General features: G+C 39.0%; 1 protein-coding gene across 8 annotated transcripts in view; it reads right to left on the bottom strand.

Moving 5' to 3' along the window:
* Positions 1-616: 616 nt before the first annotated feature.
* The window catches only part of krit1 (KRIT1 ankyrin repeat containing), a 79,456-nt gene continuing 56,145 nt past the window's right edge, over positions 617-23,927 (bottom strand). For all 8 annotated transcript variants that reach the window (XM_072575781.1, XM_072575779.1, XM_072575775.1 and 5 more), the window contains 8 exons: positions 23,582-23,689; positions 19,914-20,070; positions 19,084-19,235; positions 13,163-13,329; positions 10,998-11,085; positions 5,727-5,933; positions 4,124-4,240; positions 617-1,075 (listed from right to left, as the gene is read on the bottom strand). In XM_072575781.1, the coding sequence (XP_072431882.1) occupies positions 986-1,075; positions 4,124-4,240; positions 5,727-5,933; positions 10,998-11,085; positions 13,163-13,329; positions 19,084-19,235; positions 19,914-20,070; positions 23,582-23,689 (1,086 nt within the window). In that variant the 3' untranslated portion in view covers positions 617-985. The remainder of the gene's footprint in view (positions 1,076-4,123; positions 4,241-5,726; positions 5,934-10,997; positions 11,086-13,162; positions 13,330-19,083; positions 19,236-19,913; positions 20,071-23,581; positions 23,690-23,927) is intronic.

The raw sequence follows: 23,927 nt of genomic DNA, 5'->3' as shown, positions 1-23,927 counted from the left end.
TGTGCAATTCTGGTCTCCCTTCTATAGAAGGTTGTTGTGAACCTTGAAAGAGTTCAGAAAAGATTTACAAGCATGGTGCCAGGGTTTGTACAGTTTGAGCTATAGGGAGAGGCTAAATAGGCTGGGGCTGTTTTCCCTGAAGCATCAGAAGATGAGCGGTGACCTTAGAGAGGTTTATAAAATCATGAGGGGCATGGATAGGGTAAATAGACTAGCTTTTTCTCTGGTTTGGGGCACAGGTTTACGATGAGAGGGTACTATTTAACAGAGACCAAAGGAGCAACCTTTTCATGCAGAGGGTGGTGCGAGTATAGAACGAGCTGCCAGAGGTGGTGGTGGAAGCTGATATAATCACAACATTTAAACGACATCTGGATAGGTTTATGAATAGGAAGACTTTAAGATAGATATGGGCCAAGTACTGGCAAATGGGACTAGATTAATTTAGATATCTTGTTTGCATGGACAAGTTGAACCGAAGGGTCTGTTTCTGTGCCATACATCTCTAGACTCTCTGCTGTGTCTGGTTTAATTCCAGTGCAGACTCAATGGGATGAATGGCCTCCCGCTGGACCATAATAGTTCTGTAATTCTGAAATATGCAAATCAACCAAAATTTAGAAGATCCTCTTTTAATTCATAGCAAAAAACGTATGTCGATATTGTGATATATTTCTAAAATACTTTATAAACCATACTGAAGAGTACAACTATCGCTGTATTACATACTATAACTCAGAATTTTGTTCTTCGTAGAACCAAATTAAAACTTGTTTCTTTAGCACAATAACCAGACATTGAAATAATCAACATACACAATACGTTGCTTTAAAATACATCAAATAAGATATACAATTCTTCAATATCATACAAATATACATGAAATGCTAAATCACAGTGGGTTTTTCGGCTTCTTAGTAATCTGAAGTGCTTCAGTTCAACAGGAATGGCCTTGTCAAGATAAAGATCTTATGATATTTAACGGTTACCCATATCCATGTTTATCTGTCAAGTTTCTTTCATTTACACTCAGTTGGCCACTTAACTTCATCAGTAATTTCACAATCAGACCAGCCTAAAAAATGGAGGCAGAAATAAATGTTATTGAAAGGAAACAATAAACTGCACAAGTCTTAGTTTGAGATTACCATTCTGTGTTGTGTTGATGTATGTAAATATTACAGTTGGATTTAAAATACTGAGCAAAGAGTAGGAACAGGAATAGGCCATTCAGCTCTTTGAGGCTGCTCCACTATCCAATATAATATTATGGCTTATCAAGTACTTCAATGCCTTTTACCCACACTATCTCCATAGCCTTTGACTCCATCAGTAATCAGAAATTCATCAATCTCCACTTTAAACATACTCAAAAGGTTGAGCTTTTGCACCCTCTGGGGTACAGAAGTCCAAATATTCACAGGAGAAAAATGTCTCCTCTTCCCGGTCCTCAGTGGCATCACCCTTCTTTTCAAATTATGCTTTCTGATTCTAGACTCCCCAGGGGAAACAACTTAACTGCATCTAATATAAAACAAAGAACTGGAGAAGCTGGAAATCTGAAAGAAAAACAGAAACTTCTGGAGAAATTTAGCTGTATGGACAGTTAACAGAAAGCAGAATCGACATTTTGAGTTCTGTGGCCCTTCTTCAGTGCTGATTTTCTCCAGCAATTTTTGTTTTTGTGGCCTGCACCTACCATGTCTATCCCTTTTACATATGTTGTAGATTTCAATGAAATAACCACTCATTCTTTGAAACTCTGGAAAATGTAGGCCCAATGTGCCTAATCTCTCTTCATAGGATAATCACACCATTCCAGGAACAAGTCTGCTGAATCTTTGCAGCACAACCTCCGTGGCAATAACCGGTTCCCTAACTGAAGGAGACAAAACTGCAAACAGTACTCCAGGTGCAGTCTCACCCGGCTCCTATAGAATTGAAGCAAGACTTCATTACTTCTGTACTCAAATCAAAGGCCTCAACTCCACTTTCCTGCTTTTTCTCCATAGTGTTCGATTCCCTTACTGATTAAAGATCTCTCAGCCATGAATATTATGACTCATGATTTGAGCTATAGGGAGAGGTTGAATACGCTGGGGCTGTTTTCCCTGGAGCATCAGAGGCTGAGGGGTGACCTTATAGAGGTTTTAAAAATATCATGAGGGGCATGGATAGGATGAATAGACAAAGTCTTTTGCCTGGGGCGGGTGAGTCCAGAACTGGAGGGCATAGGTTTAGGGTGAGAGGAGGAAGATATGAAACTTTTTAATACAGAGGGTGGTACAAGTATGCGATGAGCTGCAAGACAAAGTGGTGGAGGCTAGTACAACTGCAACATTTAAAAGGCATCTGGATGGGTATATGAATAGGAAGGGGTTTAGAGGGATATGGGCCAAGTGTTGGCAAATGGAACTAGATTAGTTGGGATATCTGGTTGGCATGGACAAGTTGGATCAAAGGGTCTGGTTCCGTGCTGTATATCTCTATGACTCTATCTAAAGCCACTGAGGAAAAGAATTCCACAGATTCACAACCCTCAGAGGAGAAACTCCTCCTTGAGTCTTACAACCCCATATTCTGAGATTATGCCCTCCAGCCCAAGACTCTCCCACAAGGGGAAAACTGCTTTTCCACATCTAACTTGTCAACTTCCCTCAGGATCTTGAGTTTCAATAAGGTTACCTCTCATTCTTCTAAACTCCAATGTGTACAGGCCCTATCTACTGAACTTCTCTTCATAAAACAGTCCATTCATACCTTGGATTAGAGCTGAAAAATGTGGCACTGGAAAAGCACAGTATCCAAGCAGCAGGAGAGTCGACGTTTCGGGCGTAAGCCCTTCATCAGGAATTCCCAAAACATCGATTCTCTTGTTACTCAGATGCTGCCTGACCCGCTGTGCTTTGCCAGCGCCACATGCTTTGACCCTGATCTCCAGTCCTCACATTCCCATACCTGGGAGTAGCCAAGTGAATCTTAGCTGGACTGCCTCCAGTGCCAGATATTGAGGTTCATACGCAAGGATTCCCAAATCCCTCCTCTGTAGATTTCTGCAGTATATTTTTCATTTAAATAATATTTAACTGCTTTATGAGGTTATGCATTTAGCAGGAAGAATATTTTTCCCACATTATATTCCATCGGCCAAGTTTCTGCCCACTTGCTTAACTTGTCTATATCTTTCTACAGTTTCTTTGTATTATCCTTACCACTTTCCTTCCCACCTATTTTTCTCTCGAGTCATTACCTCTAATTCAAGGAGATTTCTTGCATCTTCCTCAGTGAAATCAAACACAATAAGCTTCTCTGCCATTCCTCTATGCCTCAGTATAAATCCTTCTGACTCAGCTTCTACGGGATCCACATTTGTCTGAGCCAAGCATTTCATTTTTATGTACATATAGACGGTTTTAAAGCCTATTTTTAATAGTGTTTGCTAGACTGCATTCATATTCTACTGCTCCTTTCCTTACCAATACCTTTAGCTTTCTTTGCCATTTTCAAAAACTTCTATAATCCTTAGATTTATCACCAATACAAACCTTTTATTTTAATCTTATACAATCATTAACTTTCTTTATTAGCCACAGGTGACTTGCTCTTTTTTTAAGAAGAGTTGTTGCACCTTGAAGAAATGTAAAGTTGCCGTCCCAATGTAATAGTTCTTTGAAGACTGCCCATTGTACAGTTATGCCTTTTAATGTATTTTCCAAATTCAACTTAGCCATCCTGTGTCTCACAATTCATAATTTCTCTTACTCAAATTTAACACCCTTGCTTCAGACTGAACAACCTCACTTTCAGAAAGTTTAAAATTGATCATACTATGGTCACTCATCCTTAAAGATTCTTTTACACAAGATTAATAATTATTAGTCCTTTTCTTTTTGAAAAGGAACTGTTGCAATGATTTGGAAGATTTCTCTTTAAAGAAAATTTCAGAAGTTTTAAAAATACAGTACTACCACCATAACACCAGTTCGATCAATTTATAATTAATTGTTGTTCACTTTAAGTATTGGTGTTACAAAATTACAAAGTCCTTTGCATTATTTACGTTCCTAAATAAAACTGAAAGGCTTCACCTTCATCTGAACACTGACAAGAATGTTTTTTTTACCTGCTTTGTATGCACAACGAGGCTCATTTTATTTTCCAAACTGTGAATTTGAAAGTAGGCATCTGCTTCACCCAATTGCCACATAAGGGAGCCATACTTAAGGCTAATCAACAAAGCCTGAAAAAGATACAAATGTAAGAAAACAATTAATATTACCAGTTCTGAAAATAATCTGTCAGTGCCTTCAGCAGTGAAGAACCCCTATCTGAAATAGTCTATGGCAATGCATTTGGAATTCAGCTGATGGTACTGCAAAGATTTTTGGTAATTAGTTGGTGGAGATGGTTAACTTCCACCTACAGTCAGCAAATCACATCCACATCACCAAAAGAAAATCAAGAGGAACAGGCTGAGGACAATTCTACCATTTCCCACATGCTGGTTAGAGGGTGGGCAATATTTAAAAAAATGAAAATAATTGCTTATGATGCAGAACTTAAAGTTGAAACATTTTGTCTTGCACTCATCACAAAAACTTGGATATAATGACTCTGTTGCAATATTTAAAGTGGAAATATGCAAGTCTGGTATTGGATAGGATGCAGAATTTACAACTCATACAAGGTTTAACAGGAAGCCAAAGGTTCACGACTGTCACAAAAAGTTCATTGTGGCAATCTGTTTTAGTTGTTACAGAGCAAGTTAATGGATGAAATAGATAAAATGTTTTACCTCTGACCTTGGAAAACAAAAAAGTTTTAATTCAGAATTAAGGAATTGATCTTTCCACAACAAATGGCTATTAAAAAGTCACAGTTCTTCAGAAGTAATTAATCATATAATTATTCGAGAAGGGATCAAATAAATGCATGTTTATAAATAGTTGTTTTGTAGTAGAGAACTTACGTATTGCTGAAAAAATGACATTTTGTTAAAGTCTTTTGACTTGCACTCATCACAATTCACAAGAAAATCACTTTAAAGGAGAAGTAAACATTTATACTGAATGAGAGAAGAGTGTTGATTGGTTGACAAGTGGACTGAGGATGGTAGAGGCGTCACTGTGGAGATTGTGGGGTTAGTTTACTGCCAGTGTTAAAATTTATACATCGCAAGTTGACTCTGATCAAGGCATTGCTCTAAGAAATGAGCCGGTGGAAGGCTGCCACCTAATTTGTTGAGCTTAAATAGGTGCAGTCCATATGTTCATTTGTCTATAAAGAACAGGACTTTGTATATTGGCTTATTTAGCTTCCAGTTCACATGAGCATCACTTTGCGAGCCTAGTGACAATCCTAAATTGGATGCATTTGTTCACTGAAAATTATCCAGCAAATGTCATCAATTGCAGAATCACATCCCATGTTGGATTCTGTGTTTTGATTGTTACGAGCATGGGTTGGTTGAGTCCAGTCAGTATGTTGCTTGTTGCAACATGGATACACCGTTTGATATGAACTGCCAGTCTTTGAGATATATCACCCAAATACCTGGCATTACACTGGCAGTGAAATTCATACCATAATGCTCACTTATATATATTAATCATTTGTAATTGTCCTGATGATTGCAAGACAAACAGGTTCAACAAAATGTCTCCTGTGTAATATCGAAATACATGTTTGTTACATCATAAATTCACTAGGGATCACTGTCAATTTACCTTTGTTTCCATGTTTAACAAATGCAGACCTTTCGTGTTTACACCAACATATACCTTGACAACTTTGTGACTACTCGAGCTTGATTTAGTATATACTTGTCCTGTGAAAAAGGCTGCTCCATAAGTTGGAAACTCCCAGCAAATCTGCAGGAAAAGACGCTGAAGGTGGTGCATCTCCTTACTGATACCTTCACGACTGCTAAGGCTCTGTTAAAGATTTTAAGATAGCAATATAAACCTTAAGTAAATGTTGCCAGTGTGTAAAAAGATACACATGAAAAATATTCTCATCACATCCAAATCGCAGTTTAAGAACTGCAGCCAATGCAGTTGGCAAATAATGGAACTTTTAATTAACACCTTGTTGTAACATTTTATTCAACCCCACTCAGTATTGGCTTATAGTTTATAAGAGGATCAGTTTGTAATTCAGTACAGGTTTGTGACTACTTATTTCCCCAAGTGTCATCAGTTAAAATATTTGAATGCTGAAGATATTAAGACATTAATACTCTGTATTGAATACTCTGAAGAGAAGTATGACATTTTGTGCACATGCGCGCATCTTGGTGGCGGTGATGGTGCTTGGAGAGGGGAAAGTGGTACAGACTGGGAAGTAGAAATAACATTGTTTGTACTACCTGATAACCAGTTCAGAACTGAAAGATTGAGGAAGAATACTATTCCTTTTCTCTATAATATCAAACAACAATTCTTTCACAATACATATTGGCGTGCAATTGGAGTGACCAAAAGATGTTTTGGGCAGACTGTTTAACAAAAGACATGAAAACTAGATAATGTACATCATAGATTAGTGGTGGAAATTATCTTACTAGTTATCTTGGAATGGCAGGACTATACTGGACCAAGGGAGACTGAGGAGACAAGTCAGGTTCTTGTTAGAGCACAAAGTTTGAAGCGAAGGCATTCAAGGAAAAACTAGAAAAATATTTGAAGTAGGAAACAATATACAGTAAGATCTGAGCAGAAGTAATTTTGAAATTGTCCAGCCAAGCGCTACCACAGGCATTGATTGTTTTTATAGTTAATTAAGCAGGTCAGTTTCTTTGAGTTACTTATTTGTTTCATGCTCCTGATCTGACTCTCATATTCAATCTATATTCTTGCCTGTGACAGCTGAAAATAGAAATTCGCCATAAGTGTAGTAGGCTGATTAACAACAGCACACTAATTCCCCTTTTGTAATTGTAACTTAACATGCCTTAATCTTCAACCTTAATATTCACCAATCTTTGCCATGCCATGTAACATGACCTGAAAGGACAGTGAAGCTAACAACACAGGTTTCATTCATGTTACTTTCAACTCAGATGTAAACAGCAAGAGCAGGTGTTACAGCATTAGTCTGGAGAAATGACTGCAACTCAGTACAGTAGCACCTCGACATACGAATGACCCCATTCACGAACAAGTCAATTTACGAACAGGATTATACGTAAAATTTCGCTTCAAAGTATGTACGAAATTCAAGGTACAAACGAAGGTACGAACGCAAAAAGCCCGTGTGCGACCACGTAGTTTCATTGTTCTGCTTTGCTACGTGCTCGTTGAATGCAAAAGCTCTTGGGCCCCGTGTGATCTCATTCAGTTCGTCTTTGGCGCGTGCGCTGTGAACAGCTGTCCAAGCATTCTTACGCTATCCGAACAATGGGAAAAAGTGATTCAGTTCACGAACTTTTCGGTTCTCGAACCAGGTCCCGGAACAGATTAAGTTCGTAAGTTGAGGCGCTACTGTACGTATGAAGAAAATTAAACTAAGTTATTCAACACCCGGGGAACGGTGAGAAGAAAAGGACTCGCTACTCATTAGCGCTGATTAAAACATGATTGTTCAAAGTTTGAGTTACAAGCTCAAACAAAAAGCTGGCAGTCATATTTAAAAATCAATTGTTCCAATTTATAAAAAATGACTAGAATATTAATCTAGTGACAAGAGATTTTGCTTGTGAACAAGACAACTTAAAAGTTTGAGCACACCTGAGGCCCAAGCTAATTTTCTGCTCTCCATAAACCAAATTAATTCAAAGCGATATGTAGAGTCAGAGATTTATAGCACAGAAAAAGGCCCTTCAACCCATTGTATCTATGCAGGTCAAAAACAACCCTCAAACTTCCAGCATCTGGCCCATAACTTTGTCTGCCATGGCATCTCAACACACCTTAAATGTTATGAGGGTTGCTGCCTCTAACACCCTTACAAGGAGTGAGTTTCAGATTCCCAGCAACCTCTGGGTGAAAACATTTTTCCTTAGATCTCCTCTAAAGCTTCTGCCCTTTACCTCAAATCTATGCCTTATGATCAATGATCCCATCATCAAGGGGAAAAGTTTCTTCCTGCCTAATTATCTACGCTCATAATTTTGTACATCTCAATCATGTAGGCTCTCAATCGCCTCTGCTTGAAAGAGTTTAGAGTCAGAGTCATACAACACAGAAAATGACCCTTTGCTCAAGTTCAGCCATGCCAACCAAGTCTTCCGAACTAAATTGTCCCACTTGCCAACATTTGGCCCATATCCCTCTAAACCTTACATATTCATGTACCTGTCCAAATGTCTTTTAAATGGTGTAACTGTACCTACATCTACATCTACCTCTTCCTCTGGCAGTTCATTCCACCACAAACCACCCTCTGGTGTGACAAGTTTCCCCTCTGGTCCCCTTTAAATCTTTCTTCTCTCACCTTAAAAATATGCCTTCTAGTTTTGAACTATCCCACCCTAGGAAAAAGATCTTTGCTAGTAATCTTATCAATGCTGCTTGTGAATTTAGAAAGATCTACAAGGACTCAAGCTCCTCTGCTCCAGTGTGGAAAGTCCCAGTTTATCCAGCCCTTTGCTCTTCCCAAACCCTCCACTCCATAGAGTCATAGAAATGTACAGTACAGAAATAGACCCTTTGGTCCAACTTGTCCATGCCGACCCGACATCAAAACCAATCTAGTCCCACCTGCCAGCACCCGGCCCAGATCCCTCCAAACCCTTCAATTTCATATACCCATCCAGATGCCTTTTGAATGTTGCAATTGTACCAGCCTCCACCACTTCCTCTGACAGCTCATTCCATCCGTGTACCACCCTCTGCATGAAACAAATGTCTCTAAGGTCTCTTTTATATCCTTTTCCTCTCACCCTAAACCTATGACCTCTAGTTCTGGTCTCCCCCACGCCTGGGAAGAGACTTTGTCTATTTATCCTATCCATGTCCCTCATGATTTATAAACTTCTATAAGGTCACCCCTCAGCTTCCAATGCTCCAGGGAAAGCAGCCCCAGCCTATTCAACCTCCCCCTAGAGCTCAAATCCTCCAACCCTGGTAACATCCTTGTAAATCTTTTCTGAACCCTTTCAATTTTCACAATATCCTTCTGATAGGAAGGAGACCAAAACTGCATGCAATATTCTAAAAGTGGCCTAAACAATGTCTTGTACAGTCGCAACATAACCTCCCAACTCCTGTACTCAATAGTCTGACCAATAAAGTGAGGCATACCTAATCTACCTATGACTCTACTTTCAAGGAACTATGAATCTGCACTCTAAGGTCTCTTTGTTCAGCAGCACTCCAGCATAAAGTGTATCAGTCCAGTTAAAATTTGCTTTCACAAAATGCAGCACCTCGCATTATCGGAATTAAACTCCATCTGCCACTTCTCATCCCACTAGCCCATCTGATCAAGATCCCGTTGTAATCTGAGGTAACCTCCTTCATTGTCCACTACACCTCCAATTTTGGTGTCATCTGCAAACTTACTAACTGTACCTCTTATGCTCACATCCAAATCATTTATATATATGATAAAAAGTAGTGGACCCAGTACAGATCCTTGTGGCACTCTACTGGTCACAGGCCTCCAGTCTGAAAAACAACTGTCCACCACCACCCTCTTGTCTTCTACCTTTCAGCCAGTTCTGTGTCCAAATGGCTAGTTCTCCCTCTATTCCATGAGATCTAACCTTGCTAACCAGTCCCCCATGTGGAACCTTATCAAACGCTTTACTGAAGTCCATATAGATCACATCTACCGCTCTGCCTTCATCAATCCTCTTTGTTATTTCTTCAAAAAACACAATCAAGTGTTTTCCCACGCACGAAACCATGCTGACTATCCCTAATCAGTCCTTGCCTTTCCCCAGCAACATCCAGGCAAAACTTTTCTGAATGCTCTCCGATTTAATAATATCCTTTCTATAACAGGGTGACCAGAATTGTACAGAATCGTGCAAAAGTGGCCTCAGGAATGCCCTGCACAACCTCAACATGACGTTCCAACTCCTATACTCAATGGTCTGAGCAATGAAGGCATGCTTGCTAGATGCCTTCTTAACCACCCTGTCTACCTTCAAAAGAATTACTTACCTGAATCCCTAGGTCTTGCTGTTCGACAACACTATCCAGGGCCCCATCATTAACTCTATAAATCCTGCCCCTTTTAGCTTTACCAAAAATGCAATATATCGCACTTATCCAAATTAAATTCCATCTGCCACTGCTCAGTCCAATTGATCAATATCCCTTTGTAATCTTAGATAACCCTTCTTCACTGTTGATTCTACCACAAATTCTGTGTCATCCACAAACGTAGTAACTTTGCCTCCTGAATTCTCATCCAAATCCTTTATATAAATGACAAAACAACAGTGGGCCTAGTACCGATCCCTGCAGAACACCACGGTTCACAGGCCTCCAGTTCGGAAAACAATCCTCCATCACCACCCATTATCTCCTAACCTAGTCTCTGTCAGATTCTCTCTTCACAAACTCTCCAGCGAAGCAACCTCCTGGTAAATCATCTCTGCACCCTCTCTAATGCTATTATGTCACCCCAATATGTGGATTCTAGAATTGCATACAGTACTCGAGCTGTGGCCTAACCAAGTTCCAGCATAACCTAATTTTAACCTCTAGGCTTTGTCTAATAAACGTAAGTATACCAGATGCCTTCATAATCATTTAATCCACCTGTCCTAATACCTTAAGGGACCAACAATCCTTTGATCCTTGGCGCTTCCCACAGTCCGACTAATTATTATATATTCCCTTGCCTTATTTGTCCAGCCCAAGTGCATCATCTCACTCATTCGGAATTCCACATTAAAGCTATGTCAAGTTATTTCAGTCACAACAATATATCCATGTTGAGTAAGCAACACATTAAATCAAGTGTTTTTTTTAAAAGAAAATGTCAAGTGAGAAAGGAAAGATTTAATGAGTATAACAAAATTCTAAAGAATTATTTAAACTGACCTTGTATTCATGTAAAATCCTACTGATCCAGTGTGGAGCCTTGCTTTTCAGTTTAGTACATGGTAAGATACACTTAAGATTTTCTTCACTGAAATGCATAGAATTTTATTCAGTTAAAGATAACTAATACTGTAGATAGTAAAATAAATAACCAGCGTTCACTTCAGCAGCTGAATAGTGAAACATGCTGGAGATAAACATTTTCTGAAATAACAAAATAATTTCCTTAATAGCGGCGAATGCATTTTAATATGATACTCAGCCACGTGTCAAAAACTGACATATTCAATTCTTGCACTATATTGAATTTACCTGATTCTAGTCAAGAAAATTCTGAAATACAACTTCAGCAATCCTGGTCTAAAGAATTAATTGGGCACACTTCTTCTGTCACAGACAGTACATGCACATCAGGTGAAAGGAAGAATTCAGTTAGCTTTAATATGCAGCATAGTCAATATGTAGCTAATTCAAGATGGCAGTGGAGTAGGGCTCCTGATCCAGAGGTTCGTCCACTCCATCCACTTTTCTTTCTTATTTTTTCTCTTTTCTTGTTAACTTTGTTTACTTGTGAAGAACTCTGTTGTGGTGAACGTATTGGCAATGATGGCATCAGCAGTGGAGAGGTGAGTCCTGCACAGACTCATGGCGGAAGTGGGTTTGTGTTCCTGGTGGATACTGCATTGACAAGTTGAGCCTAGCAGCATCGCATGACTGCTGTGGCAGAGGAGAGTTTGGGTTCCCCATGGCTTTTGCATCCAACACCGCTCGGAGGCGGTGGTGGTAGAGGCAAATCTGGGCCCAGTATGAGACCTGCTCGCATCAGCAAGGTGGGATGGTACTGACTCTTGCTTGGCGGGTTTTTAAAATGGCTGGTTGATATAGTCTGTACTGAAGGGCTTATGCCTGAAACGTCGACTCTCCTGCTCCTCTGATGCTGACTGACTTGCTGTTTTTCCAGCGCCACACTTTGACTACAGTCTGTACTTGCCCATGATGAACGTCTGAAATAAATGCAATTAGTGGGACAAACTGCCAAGTATCTGCATTGAACCTGTATTGAAATTGATATGCAATGTTGCTCAAATATATGGCACATGCTGTCTTTTTTAGACTGTTGGTGGCATCCTTTTAAAGAGCAAAATACAATCACGCAGCCATGCATAGAAGAGCGAAATATCTTCCTTAATCCATTATTTACATGTTTGTGGAACTTTGCCTTTACTGCAGTTGTTGAGATAATTGAAATTGTGGTATTAAAAACTGCACGTATTTAAATTCCTTAATTGTCCAGTGATAGGGAAAGAAAATACTGTGGAAAATGTGCTGCACATAATAACATTATATTCCCTTTCCAAATAGCATACATTTTATTAATCTTAGGAAATATTCATTTTCTAATTTAATGGATACTGGTCCTTCTTGCATGTCAGGAGTCAGGTTAGGTTCTAGCTCAACCAAGAGAAATTAAATCCCTAGAGCTCATATCGTGACAAGTGGTTTCAGTTAGCCAGCCAACTGGCATGATCATAATCTGTTACATGAACTATTTTCTAGTATAGCTGTGCACATAAGGCATGAGGGAACAGAAACAGCATCTCTCTACAAGGCCAGAACTGCAATATAAAGACAACATGCTTCAAAAGAAAAAGCACATGGTGTTTTCTAAAGCCCTAAATACAAGGTTGGGAAGTACTGACCATCATATGAATGATACCCAGGTCGAACAATTAAGGTAAGCAATAATGGAGCTCTCAAGTATAATTATTTGACTGACACAGGATTACTTATAATGCTAAATAATGCAAGGATTTTAGTCCAGACTTCAAAAAAATCTGGAAGGTAGAGTAGCAATATCTGTTAATGTCTTGAAACTGAAGTCCGTAAGCATCTCATCAAACTCGACATCTTTCAGACTAGATTAGATTCCCTACAGTATGGAAACAGGCCTTTCAGCCCAACTGACCCTCCAAAGAGTAAACCACCAGACCCATTTCCCTACCCTACACTATGGGCAATTTTAGCATGGCCAATTCACCTGACGTGCACATCTTTGGATTGTGGGAGGAAACCGGAGCACCCGGAGGAAACCCACGCAGACACAGGGAGAACATGCAAACTCCGCACAGGCTGGAATTGATATATCACTTAAAAGATGTACTCACTTGAGGAATCCCTGCTTATGTTTTTTACTCTCATAATTTCCATAGATGATTTGAAGGAGAAGACCAGCCAATGTTATCAACTGACTGTCAGGACATGGATATAATCCTTTCAGTAGGCTACTGCGTGCCTCATCAAATAGAATAAGGATAGCCAACGGATCATCCACCTTGAAAAAACAAATTAAAATATGTATTATATACATATAATATATATATGCCCATTGTTTATATAGTGCGTTATGCTTATTAAACAAAATCAATGTGCACAACAACCATATAGAAATACAAAAGCAACAGTAGGCCATTGATCCCCCAAGTCTGTTCCACTATTCTACATCATGACTAACCATCTACCTCAACACCATTTTCCCACACTATCACCTGATGTCTTTAGTAATTTGAAATTATCAATCTGTGTTTTGAATATGGGCAATGACTGAGCATCCACAGCCTTCTGTGGTAGAGGATTCTAATGATCCACTACACTCTGGAGAAAGAAACGTTCTTCCTAATCTCTCTGCTAATGTTTTGTCCCTTATTCGGAAATGTCTTTGGCTTGAGACAATGCCCAAAGCATATATCCTTTCTGCATTTACTCCATCTAGCATTCCAGAAAGTTTGCAAGTTCGACTGAAATCACCACTCATTCTAAACTCATTCAACTGAAAGGAAGTTTGAAAAATCAAAGAAAGAGATGAGAGTGCAAAAGTACTGAAAGTGAAGAGGTGAACATTAATCAAAATGTGACAGGAAGAGGCAAAACCTTTGGTAGAAAAGTGCAGCAGAAATTAAAACCACAGTAATAATAAAGGTAAAAAGTCAAAGCTTCAATCTTTCTTTCTGAAATCATGCGGTATTTGTAACGAGATAGATGAGTTAACAGCACAAATAGAAATAAATGAATGTAACTTGATAACTATTATGCGAGTACAGTTGCAAAATGAGTAAGACTGGGATCAACACTTAAGAATATTTGATATTTTGGAAGAATGGGGAGGAGGAAAAGGATGCTGGTAATAATGCAAGTTATCAGTGTGGTGCTGAGTAGTGACAAGTGATGTGGATCTGTTTGGATGAAAATAAGGAATTGTAAGGTAAGGAAATCATGGGTGGGCATCAGGCATGCAAGAAGGGCACTAAAGTTCTAATTGCCTATTTTAATCTGCATATTGACTGAATAAATCAGATGCGCAAGGGTAACATGGAAGACAAATCTGCAGAATGCATCAGGGATTCTTACAGCAGTATCTGGCTAAACTTACCCAGGAATAGGTAATTTTACATCTAGTAATATGTAAGGGTAAAGTTACCATAGTTAGACTGGACCACAGAACTGCTCGCGCATTAGAGATACTCAGGGTCACCATACCTCAGGCAAGGGGAGAGGGTAAGAAGGAGGGTATTTCATGGTAACTTCAGCCACTGTGGGAAGTGAACTCAAGCTGCTGGTTTCACTCTGCATTGCAAACCAGCCAGTCAATCAATTGAGCAAAACTGCACCCCAGGAATGTGTAATCAAGAAAGATTAATAAGTGATCTGAAACAAACTTTAAATATCCATTATAATTTTGTCTTTTACCCATTTTTTGACCCAATATAATGCTGGAGAAACTCAGCGGGTCTGGCAGCATCAATGAAAAGAAAACAGAGTGAACACTTCAGACCTCAATGCGTCCTCTGCCATTTCCTGGTTCCCCATTATTATTTCGCCAACCTCATTTTCTAAGGGACTAATGTTCACTGTGGCTTCTCTTCCTTCAATTTATTTAAGGAAGGTCTCCATTTTGAAATGAAAAGCAAGTTTACTCTCAAACTTTATCTCTTTTTTTTGGTTGCCTTTTGTTAGTTTTGAAACTTTCCCAATCCACTGCCTTATCATTAATCTTCGCCACACTTCTGTAATTTGATGTTATCCTTAACATTCTTGGTTACCGAAGGTTGACTTATTCCCTTCCTAGAATCCTCCTTTTTCACTAGAACATATTTGAATTATTCTCACATAGCATAGAGGCATTGCTGGCTGGCCAGCATTAATCACCCACAACTACTTGCCCTTCAGGTGGTCGTGGTGAACCATCTTCTTGAACCACTATAGTCCATATGCTACACAATGCCCTCAGGGAGGAAATTCCAGGATTTTGATCCAGCTTCCAGCTATGAAACGCTTTCTTAAGCATCTGCCATTGTTCTTCAACTGTCTTGGCTTTAAAGGCCTTTCCCAAACCACTCCAGCCAGCTCTGTACTCATTCCTTTGTAATTACCTAGATTTATGCTTAGCATAGTTGTTTGCATTCCAAGATCCTCACTGTCAAATCAAATGCTAAATACTGCCATCATGTTCACTCTTTCCAAGCCGATCTTTTACCATCACATGATTCATTAAGGCTATCACCATACCCAAAACAGCCCGATCCCTGACTGGATCCACAATATTTTGATCTAGGAAACTGTCCTGAAAACACACTGAATTCTTCTTTGTGGCTACCTTTGCAAATCTGGTTCTCTCAATCTGTGAAGTTGAAAGTTGCTCATGATTAATATACTGCCTTTATTATATGCCCTCATTACCTTCCGATTTATTCTCTGTTCTATCAAAAGTTAGAGGGCCTGTGGTTTGCCAGTATCTTCTTTCTCTTGTTATTTCTCACTTCCACTGTATGGATACTATACTTCTTGTCCCAAGATCATTTCTTACTATAATACTTATTCCTCCTGTTCTAACACTGCTATCCTACTACCCTTTCTTTGCTGCCTGTCCTTTCAAAAATTTACTGGATGTTTAGTTCCCTGCTTTGATCTCTTTGTAATCACGTCTTTATAAAGGCGACAAGGTTATACCCATTTACATGTATTTGAACTGTCAATTTATTTTTTGAATACTATGCATATTGAAGTGAATAGCCATTAATCTTGTCTTAACACCAACTGCCTCTTCCCCCCCCCCCCCCCCAAACAACCATCTCTTCCTGTCCCACCCTCAGTGTTGGTATCCAAATTGCTGCCCTATAATGCTGGGTATCCTCTTACTATGTACGCCTACATTTGCCCTCTCTCAAATCCTCTACTCTATAATTAGTTTAAAACCCTCTCTATAGTCCTGCGTATTTCACAAACTAAAAGTACTGAAGGTAGACAAGATGCATTGAAAGGTTTAAAAGAAGTGGGAGCAGAAACATTGGAGGCATTAATTTAAATATTCCAGAACTCTCTGGATTCTTGGAGGGCTCCAGAGGACTGGAAGACTGCTTACGTGAGGCCCCTGTACAAGATGTGACAGAGACAGAAAGCAGGAAATTATAGGTTAGTCAGTCTAACATCTGTCAGTCAAAAAGTGCTGGAGGTCATTATAAAAGGAAGAAATAGCAGCACATTTAGGAAATCTGAACAGAATCAAATAGAACCGACATGGTTTTGTGAAAGGAAATCACGACGGACAAATGTGCTTGAGTTTTTTAAGGATATAACAAGCAGAGTTGATAAAGGGGAATTAGTAGATGTGGTGTATTTTGAATTTGCAGAAGACATTCGGTAAGGTGTCACAAAATACATTATTGCACAAGACAGTTCATTTTGTCGGAGGTAATATATTAGCATGGATCAAAAACTGGCTAATACTGGTTAATAAGGATTAATGAGTCTTTTTGGAGGCTATAAAGACGTAACTATTGAATACCACAAGACTCAGTCTTGGGGCCTTAATTATTACCATCTATATTAGCAATATATAAAGTGCCCAAAGTTGCTCCTGATACAAAAATAGGTTAGGTGAGGTCATTATAATGAAGTCAAAAAGAATCTGCACAAAAATAAGAAAATGTTCAGTGACAGGGCAAAAATGTAGCAGATGGAGTTTAATGCAGACATGTTTGAGGTCAGGCACTTTGATAGGAGGAATCAAAATAAATATTAACTAATGAATGGAGATATCAAAGGCATAGGGGGATCTGGGTGTTCTTGTGCATGAAACACAAAACATTAACATACCAATGCAGCAAGTAATCATGAAGACAAACAGAATTCTGGGCTTGGCTGCTCAGGGGTTGGAGTTTAAAAATAGGGATGTCTTATTATAACTGCACAGAGTGCTGGTGAGGCTGCACCTGGAGTACCGTGTACAGTTTTGGACACTATTTTAAAAAGGATTCTCTGCATTGGAGGCAGTTCGAGTGTGATTCACTAGGTTGATTCCTTGAACACAGACCTTCACTTTTCAAGAACAGTTAAGCATCTTAGACCTTTATTCATTAGGATTATAAGAATGAGAGGAGGTCCTCTTGAAACATACAAGGTTCTGAGGGGGTCTGGCAGGGTAGATATTGGCCTGAGGTGGGGGGGGGGGGGGTTGTTTATGAATGGGGAAATCCCAAACTAGTGGGCAGAGTTACAGGATACGGGAACACATCTAAAACTGAGATGAGAAGGACTTCCGTCTCTCAGAGGTTAGCAATATCTAGAATTCTCTACCCAAACAGTTGTGAAGGCTAAATCACTGGAAGAATTCAAAGAGGAAGTAGATAGATTTTTGAAATATCATGAAGTTCAGAGCTTTAAGCAGCAGCCATGAAAGAGATGTTGAGGCCTTGGGCAGATCAATTGGGATCTTAGTGAATGGTGGGGCAGGCTAAAGGACAGAACAGACAACTCCTGCTGCTAATTCTTAGTTATGTTTTCAAACTGGATAATCTCTCACATTCACATGAATTCTTCTGCCTTGGTCTTGCCCACATACAACAAATATGATGTTTATGCTTAGGTGCGATTAAAATTACAACTAACAAATTTCTCACAGAGCAATTTAATTAAACAGACTTGAAAGCTACAGGATGCTAATTCTAGATATAACTTGATAAAAAATTATTTATATTTGAAGCACGAACACAGTCTGTAATTAACATTGACTGACTAGTTAACACACCAGCGATGAGCCAATGAAAAGCCAAGAACATCAATGTTGAACAAAGTAATAAGCCAGCAAGGACAAAAGATTTAGCTACACAACCTTTGATATAACACTGCATAGTTGTATTTACATAACATTGTTAGACATAAATGTATCACACTTTGTAAATACTAATGTTTGTTGATATCCCAGTGTACTGGAAAACTGCAGCTAAATGAGCACCAATATACAGGTAAGCAATACAAATCAAGTAGTCTGTTGATCTGTGAAGTAAAGTTGAAGTCAATCAAGTTGCAGTAAATGCCTCACAATCAGCATGTAGTTTGGAGGGTTGGGGCAGTGTTGTGATCAGCGTACGTGTTGGGTCCAGTGGGAAGAGCGAGGTGGGTAAGAATAGTAGGCTTTAATCCTCAATTTTCCTGGGCATATACTGACTTCATTGAAGCTGAACCCTCCAAACTCTTCAACGTTAATGGATTCTACCAAAGTGTCCTAGACACAGGGAAATGGCCATAAAGTTCCTGGTCAATTCCCAAAATGTGCACCGCATCTAGGATTTCATATAATCCTGATGCACAATTACAGTTGGTGCTGCTTCAATGGTTATCTGGCATTGGAGCTTCCTGGCCATTTTCATTAGTGTTCCCTGCTGAAAAAAAGCTTTGTGAAATTGCTTTGAGAGTACCATTTTATCAGTGACAAAACAGTCAAATTTTATTTTGTTTATTAACTAATCATCCATACAGGTATGACAAATGTGATCAAAGACTTAACAACCGAATTGAATAGTTCACATTTTCACTGTGTTTGAATTGAACATTGATTAAGCATAGCTTGTAAGTTGAAAAACATTCTCTTAAACCAATCAAAATCCATTGGTCTTCACAAATGCGTCATGTACATATAATTACAGAAAACCATTTTCAGCAGTGCAAGGAGGGCAAGGCCTTATAAATATGCGTTGCTCCCCTTTTAAAAAAAAAGAGATAGCTGTTCTCAATGCTGCATTTTAGTACTAACCTTCTTTTCAGTTTCCAGTGGAAGTCGCACATCCCTTCGCAGAAAGAGTTGTGGTTTTTCCAAATGTGGATCAAGGCTAGTTAATTCTGCAACAATCTCTGGCCAGTCTCGCAGGTGCTGTAGTGATTTATGGTATGGTTTGAGCTGCAAACCTAGATAAAAAGAAACTTGAAAAATGATGTGGCAGTGTCTTTGCCATTAAATTTACTTATCATTATTTCTTCAAAAAAAAAGAGACACAAATGAGGGAGGATAGTTCAATGGCTTAACATTAGTATTTCATTTCCAGGAACGGTATTCAAATTTAGCCCAGGTTGTGAGGACAAAAGTCAGATTTACTTGTTAACTTTAAGTGCCCAATATAAAATATGCATAATCTTATGATGATAAATATGGTCTTCAACGCAAACTGTCTCTAACCTCACCCACTGACTGCAAGATGGCTGGTGCAGTGTTTACATGTACAAATGCTTCAAGCTAACAATGGGTCATATTTCCTGGCAGCAGCACAAAAGAAGCAGCTGCCAGCACAAAAAGAGACTAGTTACAAAGCTAAACAAATTGCCCTTCTCCCTTATATTGAGAATTTGTGATGCAAATTAGTATCAGCGTTGTAAATAGCAAGGGGATGATGAATTCAAAATGGGAAACCATATTTGAACTTATGATTTTTAATTGATAACATTTGCAAGGACTCCTCCCCCAATATGCATTCATCCTCTTATTTTGACAAAATAATCGAAAATTATATTGTCTGCAACATTTTACCATTTTAACATTTTTAGTTAAACCATTATTTAAATATAAAAGCAATTTATCATATTTCTTACTGAGGTTGTCAGAGCAGATCCAGATTGTAAAATATTGTTGTGTTTCTTGTGACAGCCGCATGCCTTCCATTATCTGCTGCACCGTGGTATTGTTACCATGCTTCAGCTCAACAGCACGATAAGATCCATCGGTACGATAAATTTTAACTTTCTCATACTGTTGATTCAACAAAAAAGTTCAAATTATACTTTAAATAATAGTTCACAAAATATTTAAATTTATTTGAATTATATTACTATAATATTAATTACAAGATCAATGGCTATCAAATTGTTTCAGATGATCACTTAATAATTTGTCAAATAGATCAGTGTTTTAACAATCTTTAAGGTAATCAATAATCATTTCTGATATGAGCAAAATTATTTTAACAAGGTACCAGTCTTTAATGTTTAATGAATAGCTCAAGCATGCTAAGATTTATTTTAATCTAATATATTGCTTACTAAATATCTCCATAAATTTTTGGAAATTAAAAATCTGAACGTCATTTGTCAAGAAAAGTTGAATCAAATGTATTACAGTTCTGCATATTTCATAACAGCAATAACAAAGTTTATCTAAGATCAAATATTGCATTACATTAGCTATTTCTATTTGAATGTCTAACACACAAGTGGAAACACATTACAATGTTTAAATTGTTCCAAATTCAGGTCTGGATAAATCCATGTAGAGAGAGTGTTCTGAAGGAGGGTCACTGGACTCAAATGTTAACTGTGCTTTCCCTCAACAAATAAAGCTAGACCTGCTGAATTTCTCCTGCAATTTCTGGTTCTTGTTTCTGAGGAATCTGTGTCAAGTTAAGGGCGTCTCTTTGCCAATGGACACACAATGATCATGCCATATACATTCAAATGACCCAAATACATATATTTGTGGCGCAGGGTAAAAAAGGTGAGGTGAACAACTTACAAAAATACTGGAGATACTGATAGTTTGACCAGTCAAAAACCACACAGCTTTCCAGAGAAGATTACATGCGACTGTTGGCCAACCACGGCCATCCTATCAAACATTACTAAATATAACTTCTGGTATTTAATGGCAAGAACTGTCCCTACAGATTCCATCCAATGAACCAAACCGTTTTGTCAATCTATAATATTGATCATTGCAGACCTGCCTGGCTAAAGTGAAAGATTATCAAGTCAATTCGAATTGGTTTCACTCTTCATCTCCAGACATTACAACTTCTGAGAGCTCAAGTACAGTTTTTTCTGACTGTTCATTCTTGGTGATTAACATAAAACACAGAACAGTACAGCACAGTACAGGCCCTTGATGTTGTGCTGATCATTTATTCTATTCTAACATCAGACTAACCCACATTCCCTTCATTGTACTATCTTCTACGTGACTATCCAAGAGTTGCTTAAATGCCCCTAATGTTTCTGACTCTACTACCACTGCTGGCAGTGCATTCCTGCCCCTAAACCTTCCTCCAATCACCTTAAAATTATGTCCCCTTGTGATAGACAATTCTGCCATGAGAAAATGTCTCTGGCTATCCACTCTATCTATGCCTCTAATCACATTATACACCTCCACCAAGTCATCTCTCATCCTTTTTCACTCCAATTAAAAAAACCTTTCTTCATAAGACATGCCCCCAGTCTAGGCAGCATCCCGGAAAATCTCCTCTGCACCTTTTCGAAAGCTTCCACATCCTTCCTGTAATGAGGCATCCAGAACTGAGCACAATATTGCAAGTGTGGCCTTACCAGGGCTCCACAGAACTGCAGCATAACCTCGCGGCTCTTAAACTCAATCCCCCGCTAATGAAAGCCAACACACTGCCTGGCTTCTTAACAACCCTTTCAACTTGGGTGGCAACTTTGAGGGATCTACAGACATGGAGGACCTCTGTTCCTCCACACTGCCAAGAATCTTGCCTCTAACCCTGCATTCTGCATTCAAATTCGACATTCCAAAGTGAATCACTTGACACTTTTCCAGGCTGTACTCCATCTGCCACTTATCAGCCCAGTTCTGCATCCTGTCATTGCCCTGTTGCGACCTACAACAGCCCTGCACACAATCTGCCACTCCACCAACCATCGTGTCATCGGCAAACTTACTAACACACCCTTCCACCTCCTCATTCAAGTCATTTATAAAAATCACAAAGAGCAAGGTCCCAGAACAGATCCCTGCCTGAGCTCCAGGCTGAATACTATCTATCCACCACCACCTTCTATCTTCAATGGGCCAGCCAATTCTGTATCCAGACAGCCAGATTTCCTTGTATCCCATGCCTTACTTTCTGAATAAGCCTACCATGGGGAACCTTATCAAATGTCTTGCTAAAATCCATGTACACCACATCCACTGCTCTACCTTTATCTATGTGCTTTGACACATCCTCAAAGAATTCAATAAGGTTTGTGAAACATGACCTGCCCCTCTCAAAGCCATGCTGACTATCTCTAATCAAAGCATAGTTTTCCAAGTAATCACAAATCAAGTCTCTCTTCCGCCCACCACTGACGTAAGACTGACTGACCTGTAATTCCAAGGGTTATCCCTATTCCCTTTCTTGAACAAGGGAATAACATTTGCCACCTTCCAATCATCTGGTACTACTCCAGTGGACAGTGAGGACAGAAAGATCATTGCCACAGGTGCAGCAATCTCTTCCCTCACTTCCTGTGGTAACCCAGGGTATATTCCGTCTGGCCCAGGGAATTTATCTATCCTTATGTTTTTCAAACAGTTCAGCACATGCTTCTTCCTAGCATCAACCTGTTTGCGCATATCAGTCTGTTTCATGCAGTCCACACAAACATCAAGATCCCTCTCAGTAATGAACACTAAAGCAAAGTATTTATTAAGTACTTCCCCTACTTCTTCTAACTCCAGGCGCAAGTTCCCTCCACTATCTCTGATCAACCCTATCCTCACTCTGGCCATTCTCTTGTTCCTCACAAGTTTAGGACACCTTAGGGTCTTCCTTAATCCTACCCGCTAGAGCTTTTTCATACTCTCTTCTAGCTGTCCCAAGTTCATTCTTCAGTTTCTTCCTGGCTACCTCGTAACCGTCTAAAGCCCTGTCCGATCCTTGCCTCCTCAACCTTAAGCAAGTCTCCTTCTTCCTCTTGGCTAGATGTTCCACACCCCTTGTCACACAAGGTTCCTTCACCCTACCATCCCTTCCGTGCCTCAGTGGGACAAACCTGATTACATTAATCTATTCTTATCGGACATCCACCCACCACTTTTTTAAATTCATTCGTTGGCTATGATCTCCTGCTGTTTCATAATTATGAAATTTCAGCCACTTATACAAAGAGATCATGGTTAATTAACAAAATAAAACTATACACAAAGTGCTTAATACACATCTAAAAGTGTGGGGCTGGAAAAGCACAGCAGGTCAGGCAGCATCCGCGCAGCAGGAGAGTTGACGTTTTAGCTATAAGCCCTGAAAATGTTTGATGATGGGCTCATACCCTGAAACACACATCAGAGCCACACTTTTCAACTCTGATCTCCAGCATCTGCAGTCCTTACTTTCTCCTAAATGTACATGTGTACAGTTAACTAAAAATGCATGTTTTGGTAATTCCACGCAATGTTCAAGTTCTTTAAATACATGCAGAACATTGACGACGATCTAGAGGTTTCTGCATTTTTATTTTAGAAAAGCCTCAGTAAATAAACTTACTGGCTTATTCACTGCATCATTTAGGAGTTGTACTGTTTTTTCCCAATCATTCTGTTTATTCTCTTCGCAGACTTGCAATGCTGTCCTTCCTTGTTGATCCACAATATGCTGGAATAATCAACAAGCATAAAACAATTTCACTATAATATGCAAAGTATGATTTTGGCAAGATTTCTAATTATTAAAAGATTATTCTGAGGAAAGAAATTTCTCCTCATCAATAGCTGCAATGGGATACATTTCTCTCATGGAAATGAAGTACTATACTGGACAACACAACTTAAAGTTGTTTAATTTTGGTGTGTTTTAAACATGACTTGACTTTCTCATGATCTGGTTGTGTGAC

Source organism: Chiloscyllium punctatum, chromosome 8, assembly GCF_047496795.1.
Source record: "Chiloscyllium punctatum isolate Juve2018m chromosome 8, sChiPun1.3, whole genome shotgun sequence".
NCBI classification, from domain to species: Eukaryota; Metazoa; Chordata; class Chondrichthyes; order Orectolobiformes; family Hemiscylliidae; genus Chiloscyllium; species Chiloscyllium punctatum.
The sequence above is the reverse complement of the archived record's forward strand: the minus strand, read 5'-3'. Positions and strand labels throughout refer to the sequence as shown.